This window comes from Electrona antarctica, assembly GCF_951216825.1.
Source record: "Electrona antarctica genome assembly, chromosome: 8".
In the NCBI taxonomy this organism is placed as follows: domain Eukaryota; kingdom Metazoa; phylum Chordata; class Actinopteri; order Myctophiformes; family Myctophidae; genus Electrona; species Electrona antarctica.
Genome location: NC_136789.1, coordinates 39,611,790 through 39,639,055, shown reverse-complemented (window position 1 = coordinate 39,639,055; position 27,266 = coordinate 39,611,790). Strand labels below are relative to the sequence as shown.

Below are 27,266 nucleotides of genomic sequence, written 5' to 3'. Positions count from 1 at the left end.
TCCTCCCCAATTTAGTCACCAATCGATTCCTCCCCACTCACATCTCTGCGTTGTCACTGCTGTTGAATCCTACCGAGACTCACCTACCAGCCGTGAGGAGCACCCAACGGGAGGACGTGGAGTCTTCATCCCACTTCTCTCGCCCCAGCCATAGGATGACATTGACATGCAGTGACCAGCCTGCCCAGCTTCCCTCTTTGTGTAGAGATGCTCGATAACGCCGGCTGCACCACGGTGGATTCGAACCCACAACCTTTGGGGTGGTGGGCAGGCACTTTACCACTGCGCCACCCAAGCACTTGCTCCGATATAGCCTGAGCTGTCGAGGTTTGATTCCCGAGCCTGACCTTTACTGTGTGTCACTCTTTCCCCGTTTCCTGTCATTACTCCAATATATCTATCAATAAAGGCAGAACGCCCTAACCCCCCGCCCACTGACAGCATATGGAGATCTAAGGGTTTCCATTAAGTCACGAGGCGTGACCATATATGGAGGCGTGCGTGACTAACGGACAGGAGATGCAGGTTTTCATAGTAAATGCGACCTACAGTTGCAATAATCTGCAAACTATAGTAGGCTAAAGCTGTCAAATATTTGTAGTGAAGTAAAAAGATGTATTGGAGATTTGGAGTAGATAGAAGGATAAAAAGTATTAAGAATTGAACAGATAATCATTTCAAGTAAAAGTAGCCTACGGTACTTGAGTAAATGTCACTTTCCACCACTGCCCAATGCCCTGTCCATTAGCGCCACCATTAGGACACAATTTCTGATGACACAAGATATTCCAAAATCTAATGGCCAGATTGCCATGAAATCATCAGCAAGGATAGTGAGCCACCCCATAAACCATCCTCTAGCGCCACTCTCAGGCTAAAATGCACTTTTCACAATCACACAATATCTCATAATTTAAACCACAATAAACTGAGCTCAGGAGTAAAGTTAAAGCACTGTGTTTTGAATGAATACAATGTAATTTTGCCCAAACTGTGGTAGAGTATGTTAATACAATGTCTCACCTACAGTAGACACATGATCTGACCAAAGTTTTGACCTTAAGCAGACAGGCTCTATTGAGGCTATGTGCGTGACATCATCGTCCCAGACTCCCCGTAATTATGCGGGAACGCTCACCGAGTGGTAAAAAAAAACACAACAGAAAAGTGAAGTGGTCATAAGTTGTAGATGACAGTTATAAGTTATAGTACAATAACTGGTTATTAAATCATTTTTACTGGTATATTACTATACTAATTAATGCACCCTAACTAAATCAGGTTTAAGACTAACTAAGCATAAATTAAGCTTAAGATTTTCATCTCCCTTTCAAAGGAAAGGAAAAAAAGAGATTAATAGAGGAAAGGAGAAGGAGAAATATGTTTGTGCTTTTCCATTTGACATCATCCATTCAACGGAAAGGAATACACCAGTGTCAACCTTGTCACATTTTTATTTAAAACCAGCACAATTCAAGACATCATGAGTAGAGGCTATATTACACTGCCCTGCCCAGTGCAGCAACGTTCACGCAACATCCAAAACATCTGCACACTCACGCACACCGTCACAGACAATTAAAGTCCCAAATTCGTAGGCACGTCTTATACACAGCAAAATCCCCAGTTATTGTATCCATTCTGAACTCTGGGAGTGTAACAAAATGGACTCGTATGGGTCAATTTGTACATGCTCAGAGTTCACATAACTAGAGGATTTGTATTGCGCAGTCATTCTCCAATCGCTCTGAAACCACAGCCTTTGGTTCCCTTGTACAAAAACGTGTGAAATTATTTTTAAGGGCCGTTTTCATGTCTGAAGCGAGACTTAAATACCACACACAAATCCATCACACAATCATTGTTCCTCACACTTTTCACGGTGAAATAATGGTATATCTGTTTGACACGTAGGAAAGGAGGAGTCCATGTTACGTACGCCGTGAAAATAAAAAAGGTTCCTCCATTTACTAACAGAACCCAAACTGTAAAAGTCCTTGACACAGATTATTTGTGCTTCTCAATACTGTATAACAATTGTGATTTTAAAATGGTCTGTGGAAAAATACATAAATTACAATTTAAACTATACAAACAAACAAAAACAGTCAAGTTTCATGTGCTCGGTGGGTCACAGGTTTAACTGGAATGTCAGAAAGCCGATGGTATAGTGCAAAAAAATCAATCTTAAGGTATTGCCAGATTGAAATGTTTCAAATTGATTTTTTTCCCCCGTTTATAAATGCTCCAAATTGGGACGGCAGGTGAAAGTGGTTAATGAAAGATTGCCAGGTAGCCCTAAACATGAACTCAGTCACCACCTGGGTATACAAACCCATGCAAACGTTGTGGAAATAAAATAAAGATAGATGTAATAACTGTATAAATATGGTTGATATCCATGTTCTGTGAAACCCACATGAGACCATGCGTCAACCAGAGAGCTTTTTCTTTTCTTTTTTTACACACCATGAAAACACAACCAGTCACATACCAGACCATGTAAAAACACATTTAAAATAAACGCCTGACAGGGGAAAACTTTGACAGTTTTATTCCACCACAGCAATATGGTTGAGGAAAAATGTAATGAATTAGCACAAACAAAACAGAAACAAAAAGTTTGGTCTTTAACTAATATACATGTTTAGACCAAGCGCCTTACTGAGCCAAGCTTGAAGGAACTCTAATAGAAACCTGCTTGATATACAAAAATATATACATTTTCTTGTTCTTTGTTTTAAGCATGGGTTAGCCACTGGTTAAGCCCCCCTTCGCCGCCCAAAATTATTATCATACACCCACGTACAAATTCACACATTTCAGAATCAACAACTGGTTTGTCCAGGAGGGGGCGACTTCGTATTAAAAATGAGGACTTGGAAAAACAAATAATCTACACACCATATAATAGGCTTCGAATCTAAAGCCTGAGTTGTACTTTGTTGTGCGTGGGTGTCGTGCACCAAAAGCAGCGGATCGGCGATTTTCGGTACGCAGGCACCCGCGCACAACCGAGTTTAAGTCAGGTATTAGGAGTGCAACATTACCCTCCACCCCCCAGGGGATTTCTGTTCACCTTCCCTGGGTGGTAAAAGATCACATTAATGTTAAACATACGGTTCCCTTCAGTCCTGAGTTTCAGTCCAGCATGAATGAACATGAGCTTTGTGGAAAACAGTTTTAAATTCACTTTCGACAAATACATTCATCAATACTTAAGAAAAAAAATAAAGAGACCCGATCCAATGGGAATCATTATAAATCCTAATTTACGCACCAACGCTTTGACAAGAACGGCCGACCGTTTTTCAGAGTTGTCGATTTTTTTTTTCAGTTGAAAAATATGTAGGTTTTTATTATTATCATGTGACAAAAATTTGCCTCTTTTGCTGATAAGTATCTATTAGACTTAAATGTAAACTATTTCATTCACCAAGAAACAACTGAAACAACGTATATCCACCTAATAAAGTGGCTCCTTTTTTGCATTGGCTTTCAGAGGGGAAAGAAAATCTGTTTTGGTGGTGGTGGGGGGGGGGGGGGGGATCTTGGTGCCAGTTGCAGGAAGCGACCCTTCATAAAAAGCCATACAAAAATATAATATCGACTCCTATCCTCGACTGCACTTGATCCCCACGTTACGACCAATGCCCCCACACAAGCAAATATGCTGCCATTCACATTCATTTCCTCCAAGTGCGACCCAATAAGGCAAATCTACAGTAGTAATAATAAACAGAATAAAAAAATGAAACATTACATCAAATATCTAAAGTGAGTGAAAGTCATAGCTGGGGGGGGGGGGGGGGGGGGCAAATATGATCTTTCCAGTAAAGGCTCCAGTCTGTACTTTTGATGCAAAAGGAAAACCATAACCTCTGTTGGATTTTCAAATTCTGAAAGGTGTCATGGTGTCTACCAGAGTATAGTTAGTAGTAGTCTGAAGGCTTTTAAATACATTGCCGTTTATGACAGTAAAATGGTATAGGCTGGGGAACTTTTTGGCCTGAACGAAAGGTGGAATCTTAATGGTTCAGATAGAAACCACAATCTGGGAGGTATTTAAAGGACCACTTCACCACTTTTCAACCTATCTTCATATAATTGGTCCTCACTAATAATCATGATAAAATAGCACCATTTATTCTACTCCGTCTGAGTCTCATTGGTAGGGCTGTGGGCAGTTCAGAAACCCGTCCACCAGTGATATCATCGATGGGGAATCCAAGCTAATAGAAACGGCAGGCTTTCTATTCCTGAAAAGTTGCAATGCAATAATGGAAGCCATTGTTCTCAAGATAATAAAAATCTCAATATTTTTCGGGAAAAAAATCTTGTTTTAAAAAGAAACTCTGCCTAACGATGATGTCAAAAATGGTGGCATTTTATCATGAACATTAGTGAGGACCAATTATATGAAGATAAGTTGAAAAGTGGTGACGTGGTCCTTTAAGTATTCATGGGTCAATACTGAATATTACTACATTTACATGACATTAAAGCAGTATGCTCTTCAACATAACAGTTCCTGTGCCATTATAAATCTCAAGAGCATTTCGGAGGAAAAGAGGCGTCACCCAAATTATCATCAAACTCATCTTAGTAGGAATTCACATGTACTTTTTTCCCCTCCTCAATGACTTGTTTAAGAGGGTTGTTGTCGCCGCACTGCACCACAGCTACACTGAATAAGGAAATCGGTGTTGAAAAGAGAGGTAGTCAAGTAGTTAAGTCTCCACCTGTGGATTGCACAGTAAAAATCTTCAGTACTCATTTAACTCGGAGAGTACAAATGGAACCAAATGGACGCAAAGGTTCCATTTGTACACTAGGTAGGAGTTAATACATTTCCCCGAAAAGCTCCATTTGTACACTCATGAGTTAAATGAACACTGAGGAGTTGACCGTGTCGGACCCAACGCGGGGTAACAAGATGTTCTGGCATTGGAACAGCTTTAATAAAGCAATACTGTGTCCCGTTTAGCCAAATGGGGCTCCCAATGTGAAAGAATAACAATAAAATGAAATAAAACAGTTGAGAACCACTTGTTCTCATCTAGTACACATCAACATGTGGCTTGCATTTGACTTTAGGCTCATCCTAAAGTCAGGTTATGTCACAAGGGCAGTCTTGTTTTTTTTTTTAACAACCGGCTTTGGTTTCACACATTGGCAATCACCACCATTTAGGACACTAGGCAAACACACATCGTCTGGTAAAGTACTTCAAATGTAAGGGGAATGCATATAATAATGTACTAAATGGAAAAAAGAAAAAAAACACAAGGATCTAGGTATTCAGACATGCTGTGGTCATTCATTCGCGGAGACAAGAGACAATTCTTTACAACCCAAAACGCAATTAAAATATAATTGTTCTAAAGAGCTTAGTGGATATTTCACATTGGAAAAATAAAATAAAATGGTGCATTAAGCCCTATTGTTTGGCATTGCTAAAGAATATGCTCTTGACCTGATACATTGATACATACGTAGTCTACACTCACACCTGGTTAGCACGTCACATTTTAAAAAAGGAGGGAAAAAAAGGATGAGTCTGACTCAACTTGGGACAAAAACATGGGATACACCAAATACAGTAAGGGGGGGGGGTTAAATTGTATTATGTGTTGTTTGCGTAGAATCGATGCCGTTTAATTTTCTTTTTAAACAGTCTCGCTTCTTTTCAAGTAGAATATACATTTGCGCTTCAAATCCACCTCCCTAAGCCATCCTGTTCCCTCCTGGATCGACGTAGTCAGCCAAGCAGCAACAGAACGCGGGTTAAATTTCTCCCGGCAAACACAAGGGTGAGCATGGCCGAGAAGACCACACACACACACACCCACACAGACACACACACACACACAGGGAAAGTGTGGTCTTTTAAGTGTGGGGTGTGGGATTAGAACAGGCAGCTATGCTAGTCGTTATTTAGCCATAGCAGCAACAGTAGCGACAAAATACACGTCCGTCCCCCATTCCCCCGCACACGCAGAAGCTGTCTTGGGTTGTAGCAGTGGTTCTCAAAGTGGGTTCAGGGGATCGCCAGAGTTCCTTGGGGGAGGGGGTTCCAAATGGACCCTTTCAGGTCTGTAACTCCGAGAGCGAACTAATGGAACCGAATGGACCCCATTAGTTTGCTCTCGGGAGTTATGGGAGTTCCTTGAAAATAAACAAAAAGTTTGAGAACCAACCACTGCAGTTGGTTTTTGACCTGCCGTTACTTCTTCCTGGGGTGCTGTCTGCGGGCCTGCAGCCTCTGCCGGGCACCGGAGGGCTTGGAACTGGCGCCGATGGAGAAAGAAGGAGTCGCTGAGCCTGTGAGACATGGTTCAGGGAGGAAGTCAGAATCAGATTTATTGTCGAATCATCATCATCATCACACGATTTTTTTCTGCACGAGCTCTCAAACATTGCAGGCACAGGAAGAAATTAGAATATGGATGGACAGAAAAGAAGAGGAAAGGAACACAGAACAGCTCAATAACAGGAAGGCACAGGCAAATCAAATAGTCCAAAAAAAAGTCCAATATAAGGTGCATGATAAAAAAAACAAGTTTGTACACCAGCGTTGTGCAAAAACAGCCAATCTACAATGTCTATGACTCTCTCTTACCAAAGGGAGAAGGTGCGACAGAGTTGAAGCCTTGCACGGGAGTTGCTGGGCTGCCAAAGGGAATGGGACCTGTGGGGGCACTCTGTCCAAAGGTGGGAGTAGAAGTCCCTGAAGGCAAAAAGGAAACATTTTCATTTGTGAAACAATGTGAGAGGAGCCCCCCGCTCCTGCTGTTCTACACACTGCAAACTAGGTGAAGGTGCTTTTATATGAAATATCCGAGACTATATTACGATTTTATGGAAGACAATGTTGCTAGTTTGAAAACTTCAAATGCTGAAATATTAAACTGAACAGAAAACAGCCTCTCTAAGCTCTTAATGCATCTCAGAGATCGGCTATTTTCACTGTGCAACATGCTTTCATAGAAGGCATGCTCTATGGAATCCACGATTGAAATCAGTCGTGGTGACTGAGAACTTCAATCCATGAACATTGCAAGAGTCTGTCTTTTTTTTCTATAATTTTTATCCCACGATTTTGTATCCCATTTTTCACCCCTGTGTCAATTATCTAATGTGATCCTGGGCTCTACACACCCTCCGCCAACCTAGTCCCCATATATGGGAGAGCAACGGACTTGAACTCATGCTTCCTTCATGCCCGAGTGTCCAAGTTACTCCTTTACACCTGACAGGGGGGAGTTTCCCTGGTTGGACGTAGCGAGTGGAAGGAACACGTTATTCCGACCAGTTCCTTTCCCCTCCATCAGGCGCCCCGGCTGGCCAGGGGGAGGAGTCTGTCTGAGTCCGCTTAGAGTTATTATGGAAACAAAGCTGCCATGATTCAGTGGGGGCCGGTGCCGATTCAGGACCAAACACATGACCTGTTTTGGCTGTAAATGTAGGCTGGCATTGAACTAGAACAGTTTATAGTTGATGACAAGATAATGCATTTGTCTCACATAGTTGTTGCAAAAAGTTCCTGTGAGGTTAAACATTAGGATTTGAATGGGGCAATGGGTCAAATTCAGACACAACTACAATTTTGACATCTATCAACGTTTTCTAAACCCTAACCACTGGGGGTGTAACAATTGCATCAGAAAATCGATTTTAAATTCAAGAATCGAAGTATATCGAAATGTAAACAGCAGCATTGACTTTGTATCATACCATTTTGCAATGGAAATAATCGATTGTATCAATATACTAAGGTCTTGGGGGTGTATAGGGCAGTTGTTCTCAAAGTGAGACCCCCCCCCACCAGGGGTCCAGTGGGTTCCCAACCAAGCAATGAATTAATATAGCAGCACAATTTGCTGTTCAAAAATAGATCTAAAAGCTCACAGTGTGTCACTTCGTGCTACGCTAATGCTAAATCGTAACATAAAAAATCTCTTCTGGGGTCCCTGGCAAAACCTTTTCAGATGGGGGTCCGTGGTCAAAATTATACACATCAATTTTGGGGTCCTTGACATGAAAATGTGTGAGAACCACTGGTATAGGGTTTAAGTGGCTAAGTAACATTATACGCTTCATTACTCACCAAACGTTGGCGTACCACTAGCAGCAGCTCCAAAGTTGAAGCCGGACACGGACATCTGCGGCGGCGCGTTATTAGAAACGGGCGTTTGGAACTGCGTGCCCGTCATGGCACCGCCAAAGTTGAAACCAGAGGCTGGATTGGCAGCAGGGCCGGCGGGGGTTTGTTGTTGCGCCGCGGCGCTACCAAAACCAAAGCCGGCCGGCGCCTGCGCAGTCTGAGTCTGAGCGGCCGCCCCGAAGCTCGGGGGCACCGCCGCCGCCGGAGCCGCCGCGGCGCTGCCGAACGAAAAGCCGCCGGAGCCGAACGCCGGCTTGGCGGGGGCCCCGAAGGTGGAGGCCGTGGTGGGGGCCCCGAAGGTGGAGGCCGTGGTGGGGGCGGGGCCGGCGGCCGAGCCGAACGTGAAGGGAGCCGCGGTGGGGGCGGGCGCTGCTGCTGCGGCTGGCGCCGCCCCGTTGCCTCGCCCGAAGCTGAACGGTTTCACCGCCGCCGTGGTCATGGTCGCACCGGGGTAGGCCGGCGGCGGCGCAGCCGTTGTGGCCGCCTCAAACGACGGAGGCTTTCCGAAGCTGAAGGTGGGCTGCTGCGGGGCGGCGGGGGGCACAGAGGCCCCCGCCGTGGTGGTGGCGGCGTTGGGCATGGCGAAGCCACCGAAGGACATGGTGGTGGCGGGGTTCTGGCCGCTAGTAGTCGCCGCCTGGCCGAAGGCGAAGGGGTTCTGGCCGGTGCTGGAGGGTTGGGTGGTGCTGGCGGAGGTGGTGGCGGGAGCAGCGCCGAACGCAAAGGCGCTGCTAGTGGACGAGGTCTGGGCGGCGGTGGGGCCCGCGGTGGTGGCGGCGGCTCCAAACTGAACCCCGAAAGGCCCGCTGATGACGGAGGAGGCGGGCGCCATTGTGGAGGCGCTGCTCGTCGTGGAGGAGGGAGCGCCCCAGTTTCCAAACAGAGGCTTGACGGCAGACTCTGCGGTGGTGGTACCGGAAGAGGAGGTGGTACTGGTGGCGAGACTGCCGAACATCGACGGGGGGGCGGTGGTCGCCGTCAGGGACCCCCCGCCAAACATGGAGGTGACGCTGACGGAGGTGACCGACGGGGCCGAGGTGGCTGCTGCTGCCGCGGGCTGGCCGAAGCCAGTCGCGCCGGTGCTGCCAAACAGCGGCTTGAAGGTGGGCACGGCCGGCTTGTTGTCGGAGGAGGCGGCCAAGGAGGAGGCCGGGGCGGTGGTTGGGTTGGCGCCGAAGATGGGCTTGAAGCCGGAGGCCAGGAGAGGGTTAGCTGTGCCGGCTGCCGAGTCGCTACCGGGGACCATGGGAGCCGACATGAAGGGCTGTTACCATTACAAAAAAATGTAAGTTGAACGATTAATTTTCATACAAATAATTGCGATTAACGATGTAATAGTGTTTTTGGCACTGGAACATGTGAATAAAAAAATAAAATGTTTGCCTTAGGCTTCGTAAACAAAAATGGAGCAGGGCAGATATGATAAACAACTTAAATATACAAATTAATTTCTGACATATTTAACAATTACATTATATATATACGTTTTTTTTTATAAATAGCTGATCTACAAGCTATTTCTGCTAGTTTAGGAAACATTTTCAACATGGAAACAATAGAGCACCGAAGTCTGACGTCAATATCGGTAGAGGGCGCTAAGTCCACGGGTTCATGTACTTTAACTGTGATTTAAAAATAAGCAAATCATCCTAGCCTAGTATCACTCATATGGATATGAAGAATCAACTGACTGAGAGAAAACGCTAATGTTGCCGCTGCTGAATTAGTTACATTTTTGCTAGAAACAGACTGAATCAAATACGAGGGACTAACTGTCATAAAACGATACAGAGACACCTCCCCGAAAATAACGCCGAGACAGTTTGTTTATTTTTGGACCACAATGCTTATATGAGACGATTTTAAGATGACCCCATGTTATTCTCCAAAGAGAAAAACTTCCATGAACCAGGGGATGAGTGAGGACTTCGGCGCTCTGACGATTATGCAAAATCTGTGTTAATTAATTGCGATTTTCTCAAATAATTGCGCCATTAGGCCATCATGTAATAACGGTGACAGGCCTAACCGATGTGCTGGAGGCTGAAGAGGCGGTGTGCGTGCTGCTGCTCAGTCCAAACAGGCTGCTGGCTGCCATGGTGGTCTGACCCCCACCCAGCACCTGGCTGAAGGCAGAGCTCACACTGCTGGAGGCCTGGCTGAGGCCCGACAGGGTGGAGGCGGAGTAGGGTGGAGGTGGCTGAGCCGTGGTGGAGGCAGGCTTCAGCACGGAACCATTGGGCTCCGAGGTGGTTGTCAATACTGGACCTAAAAAAGAACACACACAACCATACAGTAATGATAGAGTGATCATCATCTGCTTCTGTTCTGTTTCGTCTAATATCATAGAAGCTACACTAAACAGTTCAAAACCAGAGCTCATGGTCGTGGCTCCCAAGGCACTGCTCCAGAAGGTTGGACGTTTCCTACTTCATGTTGATGGCAGCTCCATAACTCTATCTCATAAGATTTGCATAAGATCTGGTCATCCCAGCTTAGTAAGGGGTTTAAAGTAAATATTTAGGACGGCCGTCGAGCCGATTCTACTCTATGGCTCCGAGACATGGACACTTTCAAAGAAATTAGAGAAACGGCAGGATGGCAATTACACCCTCCTTCTAATTAGAGCGCAAAATCTCTCTTGGAAGAGCCACCCATCGACTTCTCTAATATACCGCAACCATCCCCATGTTTCTTCACTAGTCCGATCCAGAAGAACAGTTTGATGGCCACTGCTACAGAGCTGATCATGAGGTTATATCTTCCCTTCTTCTCTGGAATCTTGCCTCAAAGCAGACCAGAGGTAGTCGTTCCAAGCTTGTACATCTGCTATTTTTGAAAACTCTGGCACAAAATAATTTCAGGTGGGTGTCCCGGGACACAAATATATCAAAGAACGACTGATCTAAGCCTACCTGCTGTGGTGGTGTTGAGCGTTGATGTGGTGGAACCGGCTGGAGGGACGCTCTGCATCTTCAGGATCTCCAGCAGGGAGTTGGGGAGGCCAGGGGCAGGCGCAGCCGCTGGGGCAGGGGCCGGGGAGGAGCGAGCCAGGGCGGCCGTGAAGCTCGGGGCCGTGCTCATGCTGCTGCTGGTGATGGCGGTGGCGGCTGGGCTGGGGTCCAGGTTGATGACGGGGATGGGTGCTGCCGCTGCTGCCATGCTGCTGCTCTGGGCGGAGGAGGAGATGGAGGAGGTGGTAGCGGTGGGCAGGGGGGCCGCCAGGAGGCTGGCCAGGGTGGGGCCGGAGTCCACAGAGGAGGAGGAGAAGGAGGCAGCAGCCTGAGAGGAAGGAGCAGGCTCTGCCGAGGGAGGATCAGGCTTCTTTGGTTCTGGAGCTACACGCAGAAGCAGGTGAACAGGGTTAATGGTTTGAAACACACCGAGCGTACGGGCCATAATTATTAAGAATATCTGAGTGCGCTTTGTGCAATCTGTATCAAGAATGAGCCAACGAGTACACCTCGAGTTCATCGTGTAATTAAGCCTCAGCCAATGTGATCATCCTTCTCTTTCGTTTGATTGTCAATTCTTATAGACTGGTGGGTTTTTGTCAGTTTGACTGGAGCGGTCTTTGATGCACAACAAATTTTAATGTTTTAATTAACAAAAAAATAAAATAAAAATCGATTCGAAGAAATCAATTCCTGATTGTGTGTGTGGTTTTTTTAAAATGTTTTCGACACTCACCGACTTCTTCCAGGACTTTCTGGATCTTGTTGAGGGCGGCTCTCTTCTCCTGGTCCAAGTCTTTGACGGTGATGGTGTATCCCAGCTCTGGGGGTGGAGGCTGCAAGGGAATTACCATCAGCAGAACTGAAACATTGTCATGGCTGAAAATGCAGCTGGTGGTGAAAAGGTACGCTTTTCCGACCAGTCATTGGTCCGACATGCGGAAAACGACCGGATTAAGGTTGGCGAACATGCATTAACCCATTTTGACCTGAGATCAGATTCTAAAAATGTCTTCTACGTCCTGACAGTTTTCTGAAAAAGCTATGTTTCTATGTCAGTCGTTCTTCGATTTTTCATTCTGGTGGGATGAAGAAAGAAAATAACTTCGGAATGACAATTTCATATTCCTCATCTACAATCAATTAAAAAAATTAACTATCCAATAAAAGTAGAAAAAAAACCCTACATACAGTAATCATCAGTTGATGGAAAACCCCATATTGTATGTCCAAAACCGTTTTCAAATAAAAAAATTTTAGCAGATCTAGCTTGAAACCCGGCACGTGGATCCGCTACTTGTGTGTGGCGCTGTAGTAGGGTATTCATTTTACAAGGAAAAAGCCCAAACACATTAGAATATGGAGATAAGAGGTTTCTGGCTGACGGCAACACTATAATAATAATGTGTTTCATAATGGACTGATCATCTTACCAGGGAGATCTGCTCCCCATCGTGGCTGGCCACCAGCTGGATCTTACGCTTCCGTTTCCCTCCGCTGCTGGTGGAGCTTGACGACAGAGCCACTGGGACCTTGGGGACAGGGGCCACTTTTGCTGGAATGGCAACATGGGATTTCAATACGTGTTAAAGGTTTCCATTTGTGATCCTGGAACCACCAGTGCATTCAATAAACAAATTCCGCCATTACATTTTGTGTCGCAGGCCTATGATCGCATCACACTGGCTTTATCAAGTTTATGTTCAGACGCAATACATAAACTATTAACAAAGGCAACATGCCACATCTGAATCCAGAGGGTATGTGCGTGACATCATCATCATACCCAGAGGTTATGTGGGAATGCCTACTGAGTGGCAAAAAAACCCTACTTTCTGGCCTTGACAGCCCATACATCCAAAGTTCCAAACAGAAAGAATCTGCATTAAACAACATTAAACTCATGTTGTGAGCACAGTTGTTTTGATTTTAACCATCATTTGAGTCTTAGTCTGAATAGAAGCTGCAGCACACCACACGGAAAGAAAGAAAAACGGCAAAACGACAAATCCGCAAAACGTGTGACATGATCATGGCTCACGTCGGCTCACATTGCTTATGATTATTATATTGGTGCAGAGCCGTAGGCGATATTGGAGTTCCTAGGATGAGCAAGCGCTCTCTCGCCCGCTCATTGTACGAATACAAATGTAGTGAGATTGGTGAATGTAAACAAACAGCTTTGTGATAGGAAGTAGACATAGCCACCTGGCATGCACACTACAGCATGTTAAGTCACTGTTTTGCATCTCCGTGTAAAAGCTGAATAAAAAGTGAGAACGCAATGGGACTTTGTCCTTTTCTCTACAGACCGCTGCTGTGTATAAGTGGCCTCATTCAGAACCAATTAATCGAGAGGGCAGGACCCCCACAAAAATTGAACTTCAGCACATTAGACTACTGTAAAACAGGCTTTGAGTCTTATATCAAGTTAACACACCCGATTTTTACTGCGTACACATGTCAGTATGAACTTATATAATATATAGCCTATAAAGACTCACATATGGTGGGTTCAGTGTCTGTGGCCACCTTGTCAGACTTCACTGAGGAAGCAGAGCTGGGAGACTTGGCATCTTCCTCCCTGGATAAAACACAAAGCCTGGGTCAGACATGACGAAGAGGGGACACTCATGCATTTCATCATCACTTCAACTCGTCACAGCGAAGCAGAAATCCTACCTGGGCTTGACAGAAGCCCTCTCTGGAGTCTGAGAGCGAGACGACATGGGGCTGGAGAGAGGGGAGGCGTGTGCCGAGGCTCTCTTCCACTAAAGACAAAACGGAGTTAGTTTTAGTTTTGTATTCTTGGTCAACATTGGTCAGGGCTTTACCGTTTTAGGCTGCACTGTGTGTGACTTTCCTCTTCTACCACGGATGTTAACCCGGTTTCCTGCGCAAGTGCTGATTTTGTATTAGATTATTAGACCAATAGAGCCTGCCTGCTTGCTTAGGGGATACATTGAATCTTGACCATCAGGTCAAAATGAGTGCCAGATCCTGTGTCTAGGTGAGACATGACCTTTGACACTATCTAAATGCCTCAATAGAAGAGCAGGAAGACAAGTTTTTTGTCTTCCTGCTCTTCTATTGAGGCATTTAGATAGTGTCAACAACCCCAACTGTGTAAGTTATATTGTATTAACATACCACCTGGACCACCAAATTGGACATTGGATTACCTTTTTATGAATTAAAAAAAACTTTATAGTGCTCCTTTAACCATGGCAAGGATTTTACCATGATGTGATAAAACATTCCAGATAAATACAAATCATGTCTCTATACAGGATTTAGTTCGGCTAAGTTAATTCTCAATTTTGCTAATCAGCAATGGATGTCTTTGCATGCATTCTCTTGTAGGATAAGCATGAAGTGTGGTTGCAAAATGCACTGCTTTAAATAACATTTCACACTAAATTATTCTGATGCGTTTAGAAAGAAAATAAAAAAGGCTATTTCTAGATTGCTCCCTTCTGCTATTTCTGACAGCTTTTGAAAAATATCTAAAATGTTTTGGAAAATAACACAAATCCTCTCTTCTGTGGTCCCCCCCTCCCCCCTATGCGCAGCCAAATACATATCAATTTGGAGGGTCTTTGGCACAGAAAAAGGTCTGAGAACCACTGGCTTTACTTTGTTTTCCCCCTTTAAATCTTTATCCCATGATTTTTGCAACACATCTTTTTCACCCAGTGTCAATTGTCAGTCTAATGTGATCCTGGGCGCGCTACACTCCCTCTGCCGACCTGGGGAGAGCAACGGACTGACCCCATGCTTCCTTCAATGCATGAGTCGGGAGTCCACTGGCTTTGCTGTACCTGGCTGAAGCCCTGCGAGGAGCTGTAGGAGCTCTGTATGGGGTTGTACCTGGCTGAAGCCCTGCGAGGAACTGTAGGAGCTCTGTATGGGGTTGCGGACGGAGCCGGTGGTGTGGATGTGGCTGCCGCCGCCGCCCAGAGAGCTGATGGAGGAGGTGCGAGACCTCTTCATGACAGCCTCCTCCGCCACGTAGTTCAGGCCTCGCTTAAGGGTTCCCGGCCTGAGGGGCGGAGACATGGGGGAAAAAGCTAAATAAAATCTCAAGACTGAAAATGTAATGATGTTTTAGGCCGACCAGCTGAAGAAAACACAGATTTAATTTGAGGCATTTGACATTTCTGATGCTTCTAAACTTTTATTCTATTGCTAGTTTGATCACTTCAAATAGTCTTTCATCTTAAAAATAACTAATGACCGAATCTACACGCTGACAACATGTCACAGCGTGGCGTGTTGTGAGCGTGGCCATTTGGTCCAGTATCCAGTTCAGTGACCATGGGGCTAAAGAATGGTTCAGAACCTGTGTTCACGTTCACTCTTCCATTGTAAATAAGACTCCAACCTGCTTCCGGTCTCCTAAAAAGGCAGCAGCCTACTTTACGCAGACACAGGAAGTAAACTGGAGATGGCCTGCCTGATTACGTCCTAAATAGCCTGAGACTTAAAAGCAAGACAGCTGCCAAGCAGATGTTGTGATAATAGGCTCAATAGCTTCCGCGAGAAGGGTTAACAATCATAGCTGGAGGGCTATCAGGCTGGTAGGCGCCACGTGCGCTCATGGGTACAGTAGTGTGAAGGGCACATAAATGTTAAGGACAAAATTAAATATATTTATGAACAAATAACAATATTTTCTTTTCTCGCCCACCCGACTCACAAATAGTGTTAATAAAGCAGAATTTACCTTTTTCTTTTTTGGAAAAAAACATTACCAGACATAAAATATATTTATGTCACTATATCCCCCAATCTGTGATTAGGTAAATGGTTTAAACAGACATTAAACTCACTTCGGTACGAGCTGGGATTGCACTCCATTGGGCAGAAGGGGCTCAAAGGCAGAATGTGTGCTTCCTCCGCTGTCGTTGCGTCTTTGGAAAGGAGATTAAGTTGGTTTAAAGACACGTGCTCAATCTTTCACTTTGACTCGCAGGGAAGCCGACACGGCACAGCACCCACTGGCCTATACCATGTTACCATTTCTAAGTGCACGAAATTGACATATCCCTCTCGTGGTCAATTCGATAGATACTAATGTTGCAGACAGTACAGGTGTTCCATTAGAGTTAACCTAACCTGTTATACAGAGAAATGGGGTTCTGGGTGATTATATGCAGACTTCTAAAAAAAAGTGCATTGTTATTTTGTTACAAAAAAATGCATTGTTATTCCCTGATCTATTGGGCCTACTAATGCACATATTAGTTCAAAGTAATTTATTCTTCCAACACTGATGGAATGCGCAGCCTTCATTCTTCACAAAATATTACAAAATAGAAAGACTATATTGGGAAGAAAGAAATACAATTTTTACCAATACTGTTTTTGTTTTTACAGATATGATGATCAATTAATTGTGCATTGCAGTAGAATTTCTTGGAGTCAAAGTGACAAAATGGGAGCTGTGTGTGCGCCTCCTACATACCTTCTTTTGCTTTTCTGCTCGTCTGTAAATGTCCTGTCCTCGTCGTCAACCACCTCCCTCTTACGGCTCTCTTTGAGCACCTTGAGGACCGTCTCCCTGGAGCAGGGGTCCGCGGGGGGCGTTGGGCCTGGGGAACACAGCCCTCCGGGGGAGCCCACGTGCTCCAAGCTAAAGGAATGACCCTCATCATCAACAACTCAAACCACCATTTCAAACAACACAGAGGCTTGTAGCTACATGGCACTGACTGACTGCAATGATGCATGGAATAAAGAAAAATAAAATCTACCGATGATGTTACGGTATTATTGTTCTAAACCTATGTTGCTGCTGTTCCACGTACAGCCAACCAGTTGAAGAAATCACAGATTTGAGGCATTATAACCATTGTCATTTCTGAGACCATTCATGCTTATGGAAGATGCTTCTCTAAACATATATTCTACTGCTAGTTTTAATCTTAAAACTAATAATCAAAAATAGCCGATCTATAAACTCACAAGGCGTCGCAGGTGCGACGTGTTGTGAGCATGTCGACCTGCTATTTTCGGTGCGCGACATGTTTTCATAGAAGACACGCTGGCTTCTATGGAATCCAAATGTGGCGAGTTACAACCGCAATCCATGTAGGATCATGAATAGTTTTGAATAACTTGTGGAGAAAATTAAATAACATGAATTTACAATGGGGATCTGTAGGTGCTGTGGTCTGGCCTGGCTATCTTCACCGTGACCGGACTGGCGTGCACGGAGGAGTTACGGGGGCTCAGGATGCTCTTCTTCCGGAAGTTGTCCCACTGGGCCGGAGGCAGCAGCCCCACCGAGGAGGTGCCCGTCTGCTGCAGGGGGTAGTGGCGCTGCGGCGTGATGGTGAAGGTGCCCGTCTGCTGCAGGGGGTAGTGGCGCTGCGGCGTGATGGTGAATCTGCTGGCCGTGCCAACCTGCTCCCTGTGATGAACACATGGATTAGTTTTAATTTAATTTATTCCATTTTATTTTTACATGGCGGAACAAGGACCGACCGACCACATGGGGGGGGATTATATCTCCAAACTGGCCTGGGAAGGCCTCGGGATCCCCCAGGAGAAGTTACAAATGTTCTGGAGTCTGGATATCTCTGTTGGAACTGTTACCCCTGTGGTTGGATTCCGGATAAGCGGTTGAGGATGGATGGATGAATAATTACATTAATTTACTTTACATATTCCAAAGGAGCAGGAAGAAGACGAATCTTATTATATAGCTGCCCCTATCATCAAATAATAGATGATCTGTCCAATGGCCACCAACCATCTCACAACTGAAAGCGTTTGCGTGAACAAGTCCCATTGTGTGATTTGTGAAACAGAAAAGGAGCCTCCCGCCACACTAGCGCTGATTCCAAAACAATTAACTAGTAATATTGTTCCTGCTGTTCTACATGTCGAGTCACTGCTGACAACCCGGTGATGAAGTCACAGACTGAGGTGTTAAACTTTGCTTTTATACAAAATTGTGAAATATCGAGACCATTATCACGATTTGATGGAAAATGCTTCTGAACACATTGATAGTTTGAGCAGTATTCAGATGCTTAAAATAATAACCTCTATCTACAAGCTCCCGAGACATTGTACAACAAACATAAAAGAAAGAGTAAAAAGAAGTAAAACAACAGAACAAGCCAAGATTAATAAAATGATGGGTGAGTGACAAAGTAAGGATTTTCCATGATTACAAATGCTTTAACTGTATAAAACACTTAACACTTAATACATCACTATATGATGAATAGTTACAGTATATAGCAGATGATCTGCTATAGTGTGACAAACATAGGTTCAATTTCTTGATATCGACTTATGGTCATGATCAGGTGCCCCAGGACTTATTTAGCTGTAGATTAGTTTTGTTATTATAATTACTTATTAACTGTACAATTATTTGTATTAAGCCAACCACCACCACCTGCCATAATGTGGTGAAAAACTGATCTGGTACTGATGACGTTTCAGACGGTTTCACAATCACAACATCAACATCTTAAATGGGTCCAGGTTTGCTTCCTGTTGCAGTGTGTGTGAGGATCAGTGACTGACAGGAAATTACCTTGTTGTACCCACGCTGTTCACATAGCAACGCACTTCCACTGATAATGAGGTATATAATAAACCCAAAGCATTTTTGAAATATGGCGGGCTAGGCTAGACTTTGTTTTTAAATATGATGAAACATTCTACAGGCCCTGGGGGCACTTCCTGTTAAAAGAGTCATCATTCATCAACACACCACTACATAGTAATGGGCTATGTAAATAATAAATCAATGCACCTGTGACCTGACCCCACCACCCAGTTGGCTTGCAGGATTTAATTACATTTCCATTATTTCACTTATGATTATCTGCTAATATCATACAATGAAATATTAAGGGTTTCCAACTTTCCAGACAGGTGTGTGTGTGTATACATTTTTTTTGTTAATCATCCACCCCTCTGATATAAACCAGTGGTTGTCTGAATAATTTCAAGATTGTGAACCACTGTCAGTGGACTGTCAGACTTCCTAAATAGACCCTTGCAGGTCTGTAAGTAATTTCTTCCATTTTGTATTCCATTTGTATACTGTGAAAGAGTTTGAGAACCACTCAATAAATACTCGATCATGTTTATGACATAAAACAATTACATGATCAAGCATTACTTTACCATTACCAGCTGTGATAGAGAGGATTCAACTCACCCAGAGAAGGACAGTCTCCTGTTGGGGGTATGGACCGCGTGGTTCGGCCGGCTCAGCCTCTCTCGGAGGTGATCTCGTGGGTAAACAACGGCTCCAGGACCGTGGGAGCCTCTCCCGGTGGCGACCGGCGGCGGGACCACCGCAGGTCTGCTGATGTAGGACCCCATGAGGATGTCCCGCGGACTGAACACAGAATCGCCTCCTGCTCCGCGTCTATAAACACCCGCTAGTCCACCGGCGGTCTCTGGGGGGAGACCGAAGCCGGAGTACGCGCCCGAGTCCCGGACAACGTGGGCTGCCGCTTTGTTAGCGCCGCCGCGGTGGCTCCTGGAGGTCCTCCCCGCCGGAGGTGCTGCGGCTCCGTTCGCGGCCCTGCCGGTCAACCAGCGGCGGAGCGCGGCTACGACGCTCAGTCCACGCCGCGGATCGACGGGGCCTAGCCGGGCGTACAGCAGCGACTGTCCGTTGTTGTAATAATAATAACACGCGATGCCGCAAACTCCGAGGATCAGCGTGGCGTAGAGAACCGTGGGGACGTAGTAAAGAAGCAGGGTGAATACGAGCAGCGCGGATACCGACAGAGAGATGAGAAATATGAAGTGCTTCTCTCTAGGAGACATGGCGGCACCGCGCCGCGGGAGGACTTACGTATCCCATGATGCAGCCCTGCTGTGTCGTTCTTCTTCTGGCGCTGTTTGTGGTTCACTCCGTTCATTGTGTAGAGTGCGGATCCGGTCTAGGGCGGATACGGAAACTTTTTGTGCTCGTATGTGTATCATATATACTCTATGATGTGTATGCGTGTGTGTGCGAATGAGGCGGGCTCTAGTCACTAGACCGGATTGGAGCACAGAGTCGTTAATAGAAACTTTAGAAATCATGCACTTATCATTGAAAAGCCCGGGTGACGCCAGGTTAATGTCAACATTTTCAAACTGTCAAATAGCAACTGTTGTTGCTGTATTTGTTATTATTATTATTAATAATAATAATTATTATTATTATTAACAATAATAATAATAATAATAATTATTATTATTATTATTATTAATAATAATTATTACTATTAATAATAATAATAATAATAATACTTTGTGTGTGTGTGTGTGTGTGTGTGTGTGTGTGTGTGTGTGTGTGTGTGTGTGTGTGTGTGTGTGTTTCTTTGACTATGCATGCACCTCCTGGTACCACAGCACCTCAAAGGCCCTTAAAACCAGGCTCCAGACTTCCCAAAACAAACTGGTCAGGCTCCTACTTGACCTAGCCCCCCGAACCCACCTCACCCCTGCCCACTTCGACAGGCTGGAATGGCTTAGGGTCGACGACAGAGTACAGCAACTTGCAATGGGTCTGGTCCACAAGATTCGATACACCACCAAGATACCCATGTACCTGTCTAGATACTTCCTTAATGTTAATGAAGTCCACACCCACAACACCAGAGGGAGTGCAACGAACCATGTACAACCCAGATTCGGCACAAACAAGGGACTAAATTCTTTTCGCTCCTATGCCACCAAAATGTGGAACGCCCTACCAACTGTCATTAAGACATGCGAATCCCTTGACTCTTTCAAAACCGCTCTCAAAGGGCACCTACGGACGGCTGCAATTCGAAACTGGCCCCTGTAAAATCGGAATCCCTCAAACACGAACGCAAGGACAACACAAGAGACGGTCGCGGCCACACAGCCAACTCAAGGTATGGCCACTGAGCCAACCTGGGGACCCAACGCAAGGACAACACAAGAGACGGTCACGGCCACACAGCCAACTCAAGGTACGGCCACGGAGCCGACTTGGGGACCCAACGCAGCTCCTCCAAGGAAAACAAACAAATTAACGGAGCTGAACGTGAATCCCCCCCACCGCCCACCCCTTTTTTCCCCCTCACTGTATATGTTCTTTTCCCTTTTTACCTCCTTTATGATGAATTCCTGTTCTGTCTATAGAAGTGTCTATTTGTACGTCTCTAAATGTTTTGATGATTTGAACATGGTGGACCCTATTGGAAACAAGTGTAATGCTTAATTGGGTCGTCCACTCACAGTTAACAGCCTTTGTATTGAGTTTGTGCTTGAAATGTACTGTAATTCTGCAAACTGTTAATAAATTCTTCAATCAATCAATCAATGTGTGTGTGTGTGTGTGTGTGTGTGTGTGTGTGTGTGCGCGTGTGTGTGATATCAGTGATTATTTCCTTTTTTTCATTGAAGTGTATATTTGTATGTCTTTAAATATTCTGATAAATTGAAAATGGAGGACCCTGATTTTATCCTCATAGCACTGTTTGTATTGACCTGTACTTTCGTACTGTACCCATTCTACAAACATTTTTCGATCAATCAATCATGCGTACATAACCTACCCTACCGGTATGTGCAAATGTACAGTAGTAGAAAATATCCCTAAGTCCCAAAATCAACCCAGATCATTCTTGAGTCTAAAATGTATGCATTTCTATCAGGTTTAGGAGGTGCGCTTATGTGTTTCACACAGGATGGAACTAAGTGTGCTCATATACATAACAGGTTCCTATGTTGTACCCCGGGACACATTTAGTTGTTACAACTTCACACCAAAAGTTTAGCTCTGCTTGCTTGCATAAAGTTAAAACGTTTGAAAGGGAACATTGCAAATTGCATTGCCCAATTTAAACGTGTACCACATTTACTCTGAATTGTATGCAGCCAACGAGGTATGTTTGTTTTCTTTGTGCTTGTTCTGTTTTGTTTAAGTTTGTTTTGGTTTAGGTTTTGGTTTTGGTTGTTTTGTTTTGGTGTAGCTACAATGTGTATTTACTAGTTCAAGATGTGCGTGTCCCGATAAAATAAGGTGCCGAGTCTCGACAGATAATCTCTAAAACACGAATATTTCCCGGGTTTTCAACATTCATTACAAGATTCTGCCGGTTTTCGCCAGACTTAAAAATAATAGTTGTTTTCAGTGGTTGCATAGTTTATGATGTTCTTTTTTTCATGAAAACATGCTCACCTAACCCATTGGTCCTCAAAGTGGGGGTTGTGACCATATTGGTTGGGACCCCCAAGGCCCAACCCTCCCAGATGATTAGCAACAACAACATTGTTTTCGCACTCAACAGTAAACAAACCAACATACAGTGTATGAAGGGTATCTGTACATTTCTATGGTTACAATGTATGACTTATTACCTTTTTAATACCGAATTGGTCAAATTGTCAAGAGGCAAACATTGATTCAAGGGTCCCGGTTTGAGCCGAACGTGAACGCCTGGGTAGTAGTGGTACTGAGGCTACGGTTTGAGCGACTGACTAATATGGCCACCTTAATTTCCAGTCATGTTTCCTTATATGTGGTTATGTGCATGAAATTAACACATTTAATGCATTGTTTTTTTGGATTACAGTTTGATGACGTGATGGGTGCTACCGCGCTACTGACTGCAGTGCAACAAGTAGAAGACGAATGACGACGTCGTGTATTTCCTGGAGGCACGATAAGGATTCAAAGTAAAAATCAGAAGTCAAAAGAAGGATTCTCTGAGTGTTACCACCACGAGTGTCTGTACCTTAACTCTGAGACTAAAAGCATCACCATGGCTTCCTCCCTCCTGTTCTCAGAAGAGGACATTTCTTGCCCCGTGTGCTGTGACATCTTTAAAGCCCCCGTTCTCCTGTCGTGCAGCCACAGCTTCTGTGTCGCCTGTCTGCGGGAGTGGTGGAGAAAGAAGGTCGTAAAGGAGTGCCCGGTCTGTAAGAAAATCAATTTAATGGATCCAGTCTGTAACCTGGCTCTGAAGAACCTGTGTGAGGCCCTCGTGCAGGAGAGACACCTGAGAGCGTCGGCTGAGGTTCTCTGCAGTCTGCACGCCGAGAAACTCAAGCTCTTCTGTCTACAGTGTCGACAGCCGGCGTGCGTTGTGTGTCGAGATTCTAAAAAACACACCGGCCACAGTTTCAGGCCCATCGATGAAGTCGCGCTGGATCACAAGGTGGGCATCCAGAAGTCGCTGAACCTCTTACTGGAGAAGCTGGAGGCCTTCAATCAAGTTAAGGCACACTACGATCAAACGGCTGACCACGTTAAGGTCCAGACTCGGCACACAGAGACGCAGATGAAGGAGCAGTTTGAGAGGCTTCATCGGTTTCTACAAGAGGAAGAGGACGCCAGGATCGCTGTGCTGAGGGAGGAAGAGCAGCAGAAGAGTCGGATGATGAAGGAGAAGATCGAGGGTCTGGACGGAGAGATATCGACCCTTTTACGCCAAATCAGAGCCGTGGAGGAGGAGCTGAGAGCCGAACACATCTCGTTCATGCAGAACGTCACATCCACGATGGAGAGAGTCCAGTTCACGCTGCAGGACCCACAGCTGGCCTCGGGAGCGCTGATCGACGTGGCCAAACACCTGGGCAACCTGGCCTTCAGAGTCTGGGACAAGATGAAGGACATCGTCTCCTACACGCCCGTGATTCTAGACCCCAACACTGCCTCTCCGGAACTCGTGCTGTCCGACGATCTGACCAGCGCGAGGACCGGAGACAGACAGACCCTTCCCGACAACCCAGAGAGGTTTGACCCCTTCTCCCACGTCCTGGGCTCCGAGGGCTTTAACGCGGGCACGCACAGCTGGGACGTCGAGGTCGGAGACGGCGAGCTGTGGGAACTGGGCGTGTTGTTGGCGGACTCTTATCGGAGGAAGGGAACCGCAGGGGGTCGATCCTGGGGCATAGGGTTATATGATGGTCAATACTACACGGCGGCACACTCTGTGAGTCACTCCCCTCCCTCCTCGCCGTCGGTCAGTCCTTTGTTGGTGAAGCAGAAACCTCGGAGGATCAGGGTGCAGCTGGACTGGGACGAAGGAAAGCTGTCGTTCTCGGATCCCGACACTAACACGCACGTGCACACCTTCGCGCACACCTTCACCGACACGCTGTTTCCGTACGTTAACACCAATTCTGCTCTCCCCCTGAAGATGTTGCCAGAGAAGGTCATTGTATTATATTAGTTTGTCAACATTTTAGGCAACCTATCTGTCTTTAAAGGGGAATGCCAGTCAATTTTAGAATGATTGTTGATTGTTTTTCATGATTGATATGCCCGATATGTATACTGCTGATAACGGGGATCTCCATATGGGCATAAAAAGGACAAGGTCAGACAGATATAGAGATCTCCATATATGTGCACAAAAGGGACACAGACAGTTACAACAGGTATTAGTTCCCAACTTTCATCTCCCCCGAGTAGACCAGTGATGGTCTGGTGATTTTTTTTTCATGGTGATATTTACCGTAATTATGTCAACACCATGACGGGGAATAATAGATGGTGGGCCCTATTTTGCGCACCGCCTTACCCCTTATGCCTAAATCTTTTAGGCATGTTTTACGATTTTGAGCTATATTTTTAAATTTGAAAATAGGGCCCGGTATCTCTGCTCTACCAAGGATACAGTCTGTACAATAGTCTCTTAAAAGAGTTAGCCTGGCGCTCGGTTGGCGCAGTGGTAAAGTCCCTGCCCACCACCACGGAGGTTGTGGGTTCGAATCCACCATGGTGCAACTGGCAATTCCAGCCGGGAGGGTGATACTTCATACTTGATATGATATGATGGTCATTGCATGTGCTCCTATGGGCTGGGGCGGCACCATGTCATCAGGGGAGCGTTGGGTGGGAGGAGTAGGACGAAGGCTCTATGTCCTCCTGGTGGGGGCTCCTCACTGCCAGGTGAGTCAGTAGGATACAACAGCAGTGACAACACAGAAAAATGTGTGTGTGGGGAGGACACAATGTTGGCATCACAACTAAATTGGGGAGAACACGTAAAAATAAAAGTTGGAAATTTAAAAGAAAAAAAGCTTTGTGGTCATCAAAGCCACTGTGATGGCTCTGGTGGAAGTTGACTGTCAGGGTCAAGGTTGTTCTGCCTCACTCACTCCCTGGGTTACCATTATGTCTTAATGACATGTATTGTACAGTATGGAAGTAGCACAGGGCTTTTGGATGGAAGGGATTACGTTGTGTCACAGATGTTTTTAAATGGCCTCTTTGCATTGTTTTAGAATTCAGATTTTGTATTTTGAAATGAGCACAATGACGTCTTCTATACCACTGGTTCTCAAACTGGGGGTCTTTTTTTATGTTTATTTTTGTGGCTTTTGCCATTTTATTTTTTATTTATATGGAGGGACACTGGGGGTCTTTATTGGGGTCATTGTTTTGAGGGGTCCCCAGATGATTAGCTGTACTCGAGAACTAGACACTACCAGGCCTCCTCCCAGCTGTCCCCATCACCTTCAAGTATTATTTGTATTGATCATTTATTTGTATCCATGTATTCAAATAAAATATATCAATGCTTAGTAATAGTAGTCTTGCCTACATGACATTAAATGACAAATGGTACACATCTAGTGGATAACTTGCAGAGCAATCTTATGCATGACATAAACTGACAATCAAAGCCATTTGATTTGCTGGGGCGGCAGTGTCTCAGGAGTAGAGACAGAGTGGCCGGTAGAACATCCAGATGGGAACCGTGAGGTTTCCAGCTCAATCCTGAGATCCCCAAGAGTTGGTGTTGAAGTGTCCTTGAGCAAGACACTGAACCCCTTAATTGCTCCCGATGTGCAGGTTGTTGCCTTGAATGGTTTCCTCCGCCATCAGTGGGTGAATGTAATGCACAATCTATGTAAAGGCCTATATAAGAATCAAACATCTAAAAACAAAATATTGTCTTGTTTTATCATATTTTAAATAAAATAGCAGCAGTATTCAAACCCGACGGAATGTTATGTCCAGAAGAGTGACCTGTTTTTTTTTTCCCCCATGTTTTGTTGCCTGTGTGAGCGAAATGAATATCCAAGACACATTTAAGATTTACACCATTCGTGCTGTGGAGCAAGAGGGACGAGTTCTCTTAGACATTATAGTATTGATATTAAACCAATCTGCTGGGGGGTTGAGTGTCGTGTAAGACGCGATTCACATTTCTTGCAAGCAGTGTTTGGTTGATTGGAAATTCACAGTTTGTAGAATGGGTACAGTTCAAACGATAGTACAGGCCAATACAAAAACTGCTATGAAGATAAAACCAGAAAAAGCACTAAGACTTGTTTACATCAGGGTCTTCCATTTTCAATTCATAACATTTAAAAAATGTCACCCTCAGAATGTCAGTGAGTTGGATTTGCTAGCTGTCAGGTATAGCCTACAACTAATAGAGTTTCCCAAACAGTGGGTCGGGATCCATATGTTCTTGTTCACGAAAACCTTTATGTTGTGAGTAAATACCCTGTATTTTTGTTTTCCTACATTTCAAATGTCAAAAAGAAGGATTTTTTTTTAAATTGTGGGCTTGTAGATGAGCTAATTTCATTATAGTTTGGGTCCCGGCGGGGAGACATCACATCACATATCTCTTTTGGGTCTCGAGCTAAAAGGTTTTGGAACCACATCTAGCCACTAGATGGCACTATCCCCCACATTATTTTCCCCATAGAGAAATCGTTGTGTCATAATAAGAACTGGGTTCCAAAACAATATGAGTAAAATGTCTTGGGAGATTTTTAGAATCTAAACTTTTATGCTGTGTTCATGTGCACTTTCACACTTTTTGATCACTAAAACAGTCAATACTTTGCCTGCTCTATTTCCCTCCTCACGAAAATCTCTTTGCCGAAAATCTACAAACTCAGGCACCTTACTGGGCAAACTGGTATGGTATGCTGGAAGCAAAATTGTGTGTAAACCAATTAAATGCAATAATGTAGGCCTATACTACTTGTAGTGTGTGTGTGTGTGTGTGTGTGTGTGTGTGTGTGTGTGTGTGAGAGAGAGAGAGAGAGGGTGGGTGGGGGGGTGCAGGATAATGGCCCCATTAGCGTGTGTTTGGGAGCAGATGTGTTCTTCATCCCTGGCCTTTAACATTCATTAACTCTCGTCTACATTCAGTTTGGGGTCACAGGGGGTC

At 45.0% G+C, this 27,266-nt stretch overlaps 2 protein-coding genes across 2 annotated transcripts; one reads left to right on the top strand and one right to left on the bottom strand.

The window, feature by feature from the left end:
• Window positions 1–1,436: 1,436 nt before the first annotated feature.
• pom121 (POM121 transmembrane nucleoporin) lies at window positions 1,437–19,983 on the bottom strand. The gene is made up of 14 exons (XM_079508857.1): window positions 19,310–19,983; window positions 17,273–17,536; window positions 16,589–16,756; window positions 15,954–16,034; window positions 14,992–15,163; window positions 13,804–13,892; window positions 13,626–13,705; window positions 12,555–12,676; window positions 11,858–11,957; window positions 11,083–11,505; window positions 10,197–10,435; window positions 8,111–9,431; window positions 6,623–6,730; window positions 1,437–6,324 (listed from the first exon to the last, which is right to left on the bottom strand). Exons 1-14 carry the CDS (start codon window positions 19,927–19,929, stop codon window positions 6,227–6,229), a joined length of 3,885 nt encoding a protein of 1,294 aa, XP_079364983.1. The 5' UTR covers window positions 19,930–19,983; the 3' UTR covers window positions 1,437–6,226.
• A 1,888-nt stretch (window positions 19,984–21,871) lies between these two features.
• On the top strand, window positions 21,872–25,656 carry LOC306927749 (E3 ubiquitin-protein ligase TRIM35-like). Its single transcript, XM_079507590.1, has 2 exons — window positions 21,872–22,007; window positions 22,698–25,656. Exon 2 carries the CDS (start codon window positions 22,887–22,889, stop codon window positions 24,297–24,299), a length of 1,413 nt encoding a protein of 470 aa, XP_079363716.1. The 5' UTR covers window positions 21,872–22,007; window positions 22,698–22,886; the 3' UTR covers window positions 24,300–25,656.
• Window positions 25,657–27,266: the final 1,610 nt, after the last annotated feature.

Excerpts from the sequence above, each read along its gene's own strand:
- pom121 (XM_079508857.1), bottom strand. The coding sequence starts at position 19,929 with ATGTCTCCTAGAGAGAAGCACTTCATATTTCTCATCTCTCTGTCGGTA. Across the intron at positions 16,035-16,588 it reads GAGCAGAAAAGCAAAAGAAG|ACGCAACGACAGCGGAGGAA; the intron begins GTATGTAGGAGG and ends TCCTTTCCAAAG. Across the intron at positions 10,436-11,082 it reads GCTCAACACCACCACAGCAG|GTCCAGTATTGACAACCACC; the intron begins GTAGGCTTAGAT and ends GTTCTTTTTTAG.
- LOC306927749 (XM_079507590.1), top strand. The coding sequence starts at position 22,887 with ATGGCTTCCTCCCTCCTGTTCTCAGAAGAGGACATTTCTTGCCCCGTG.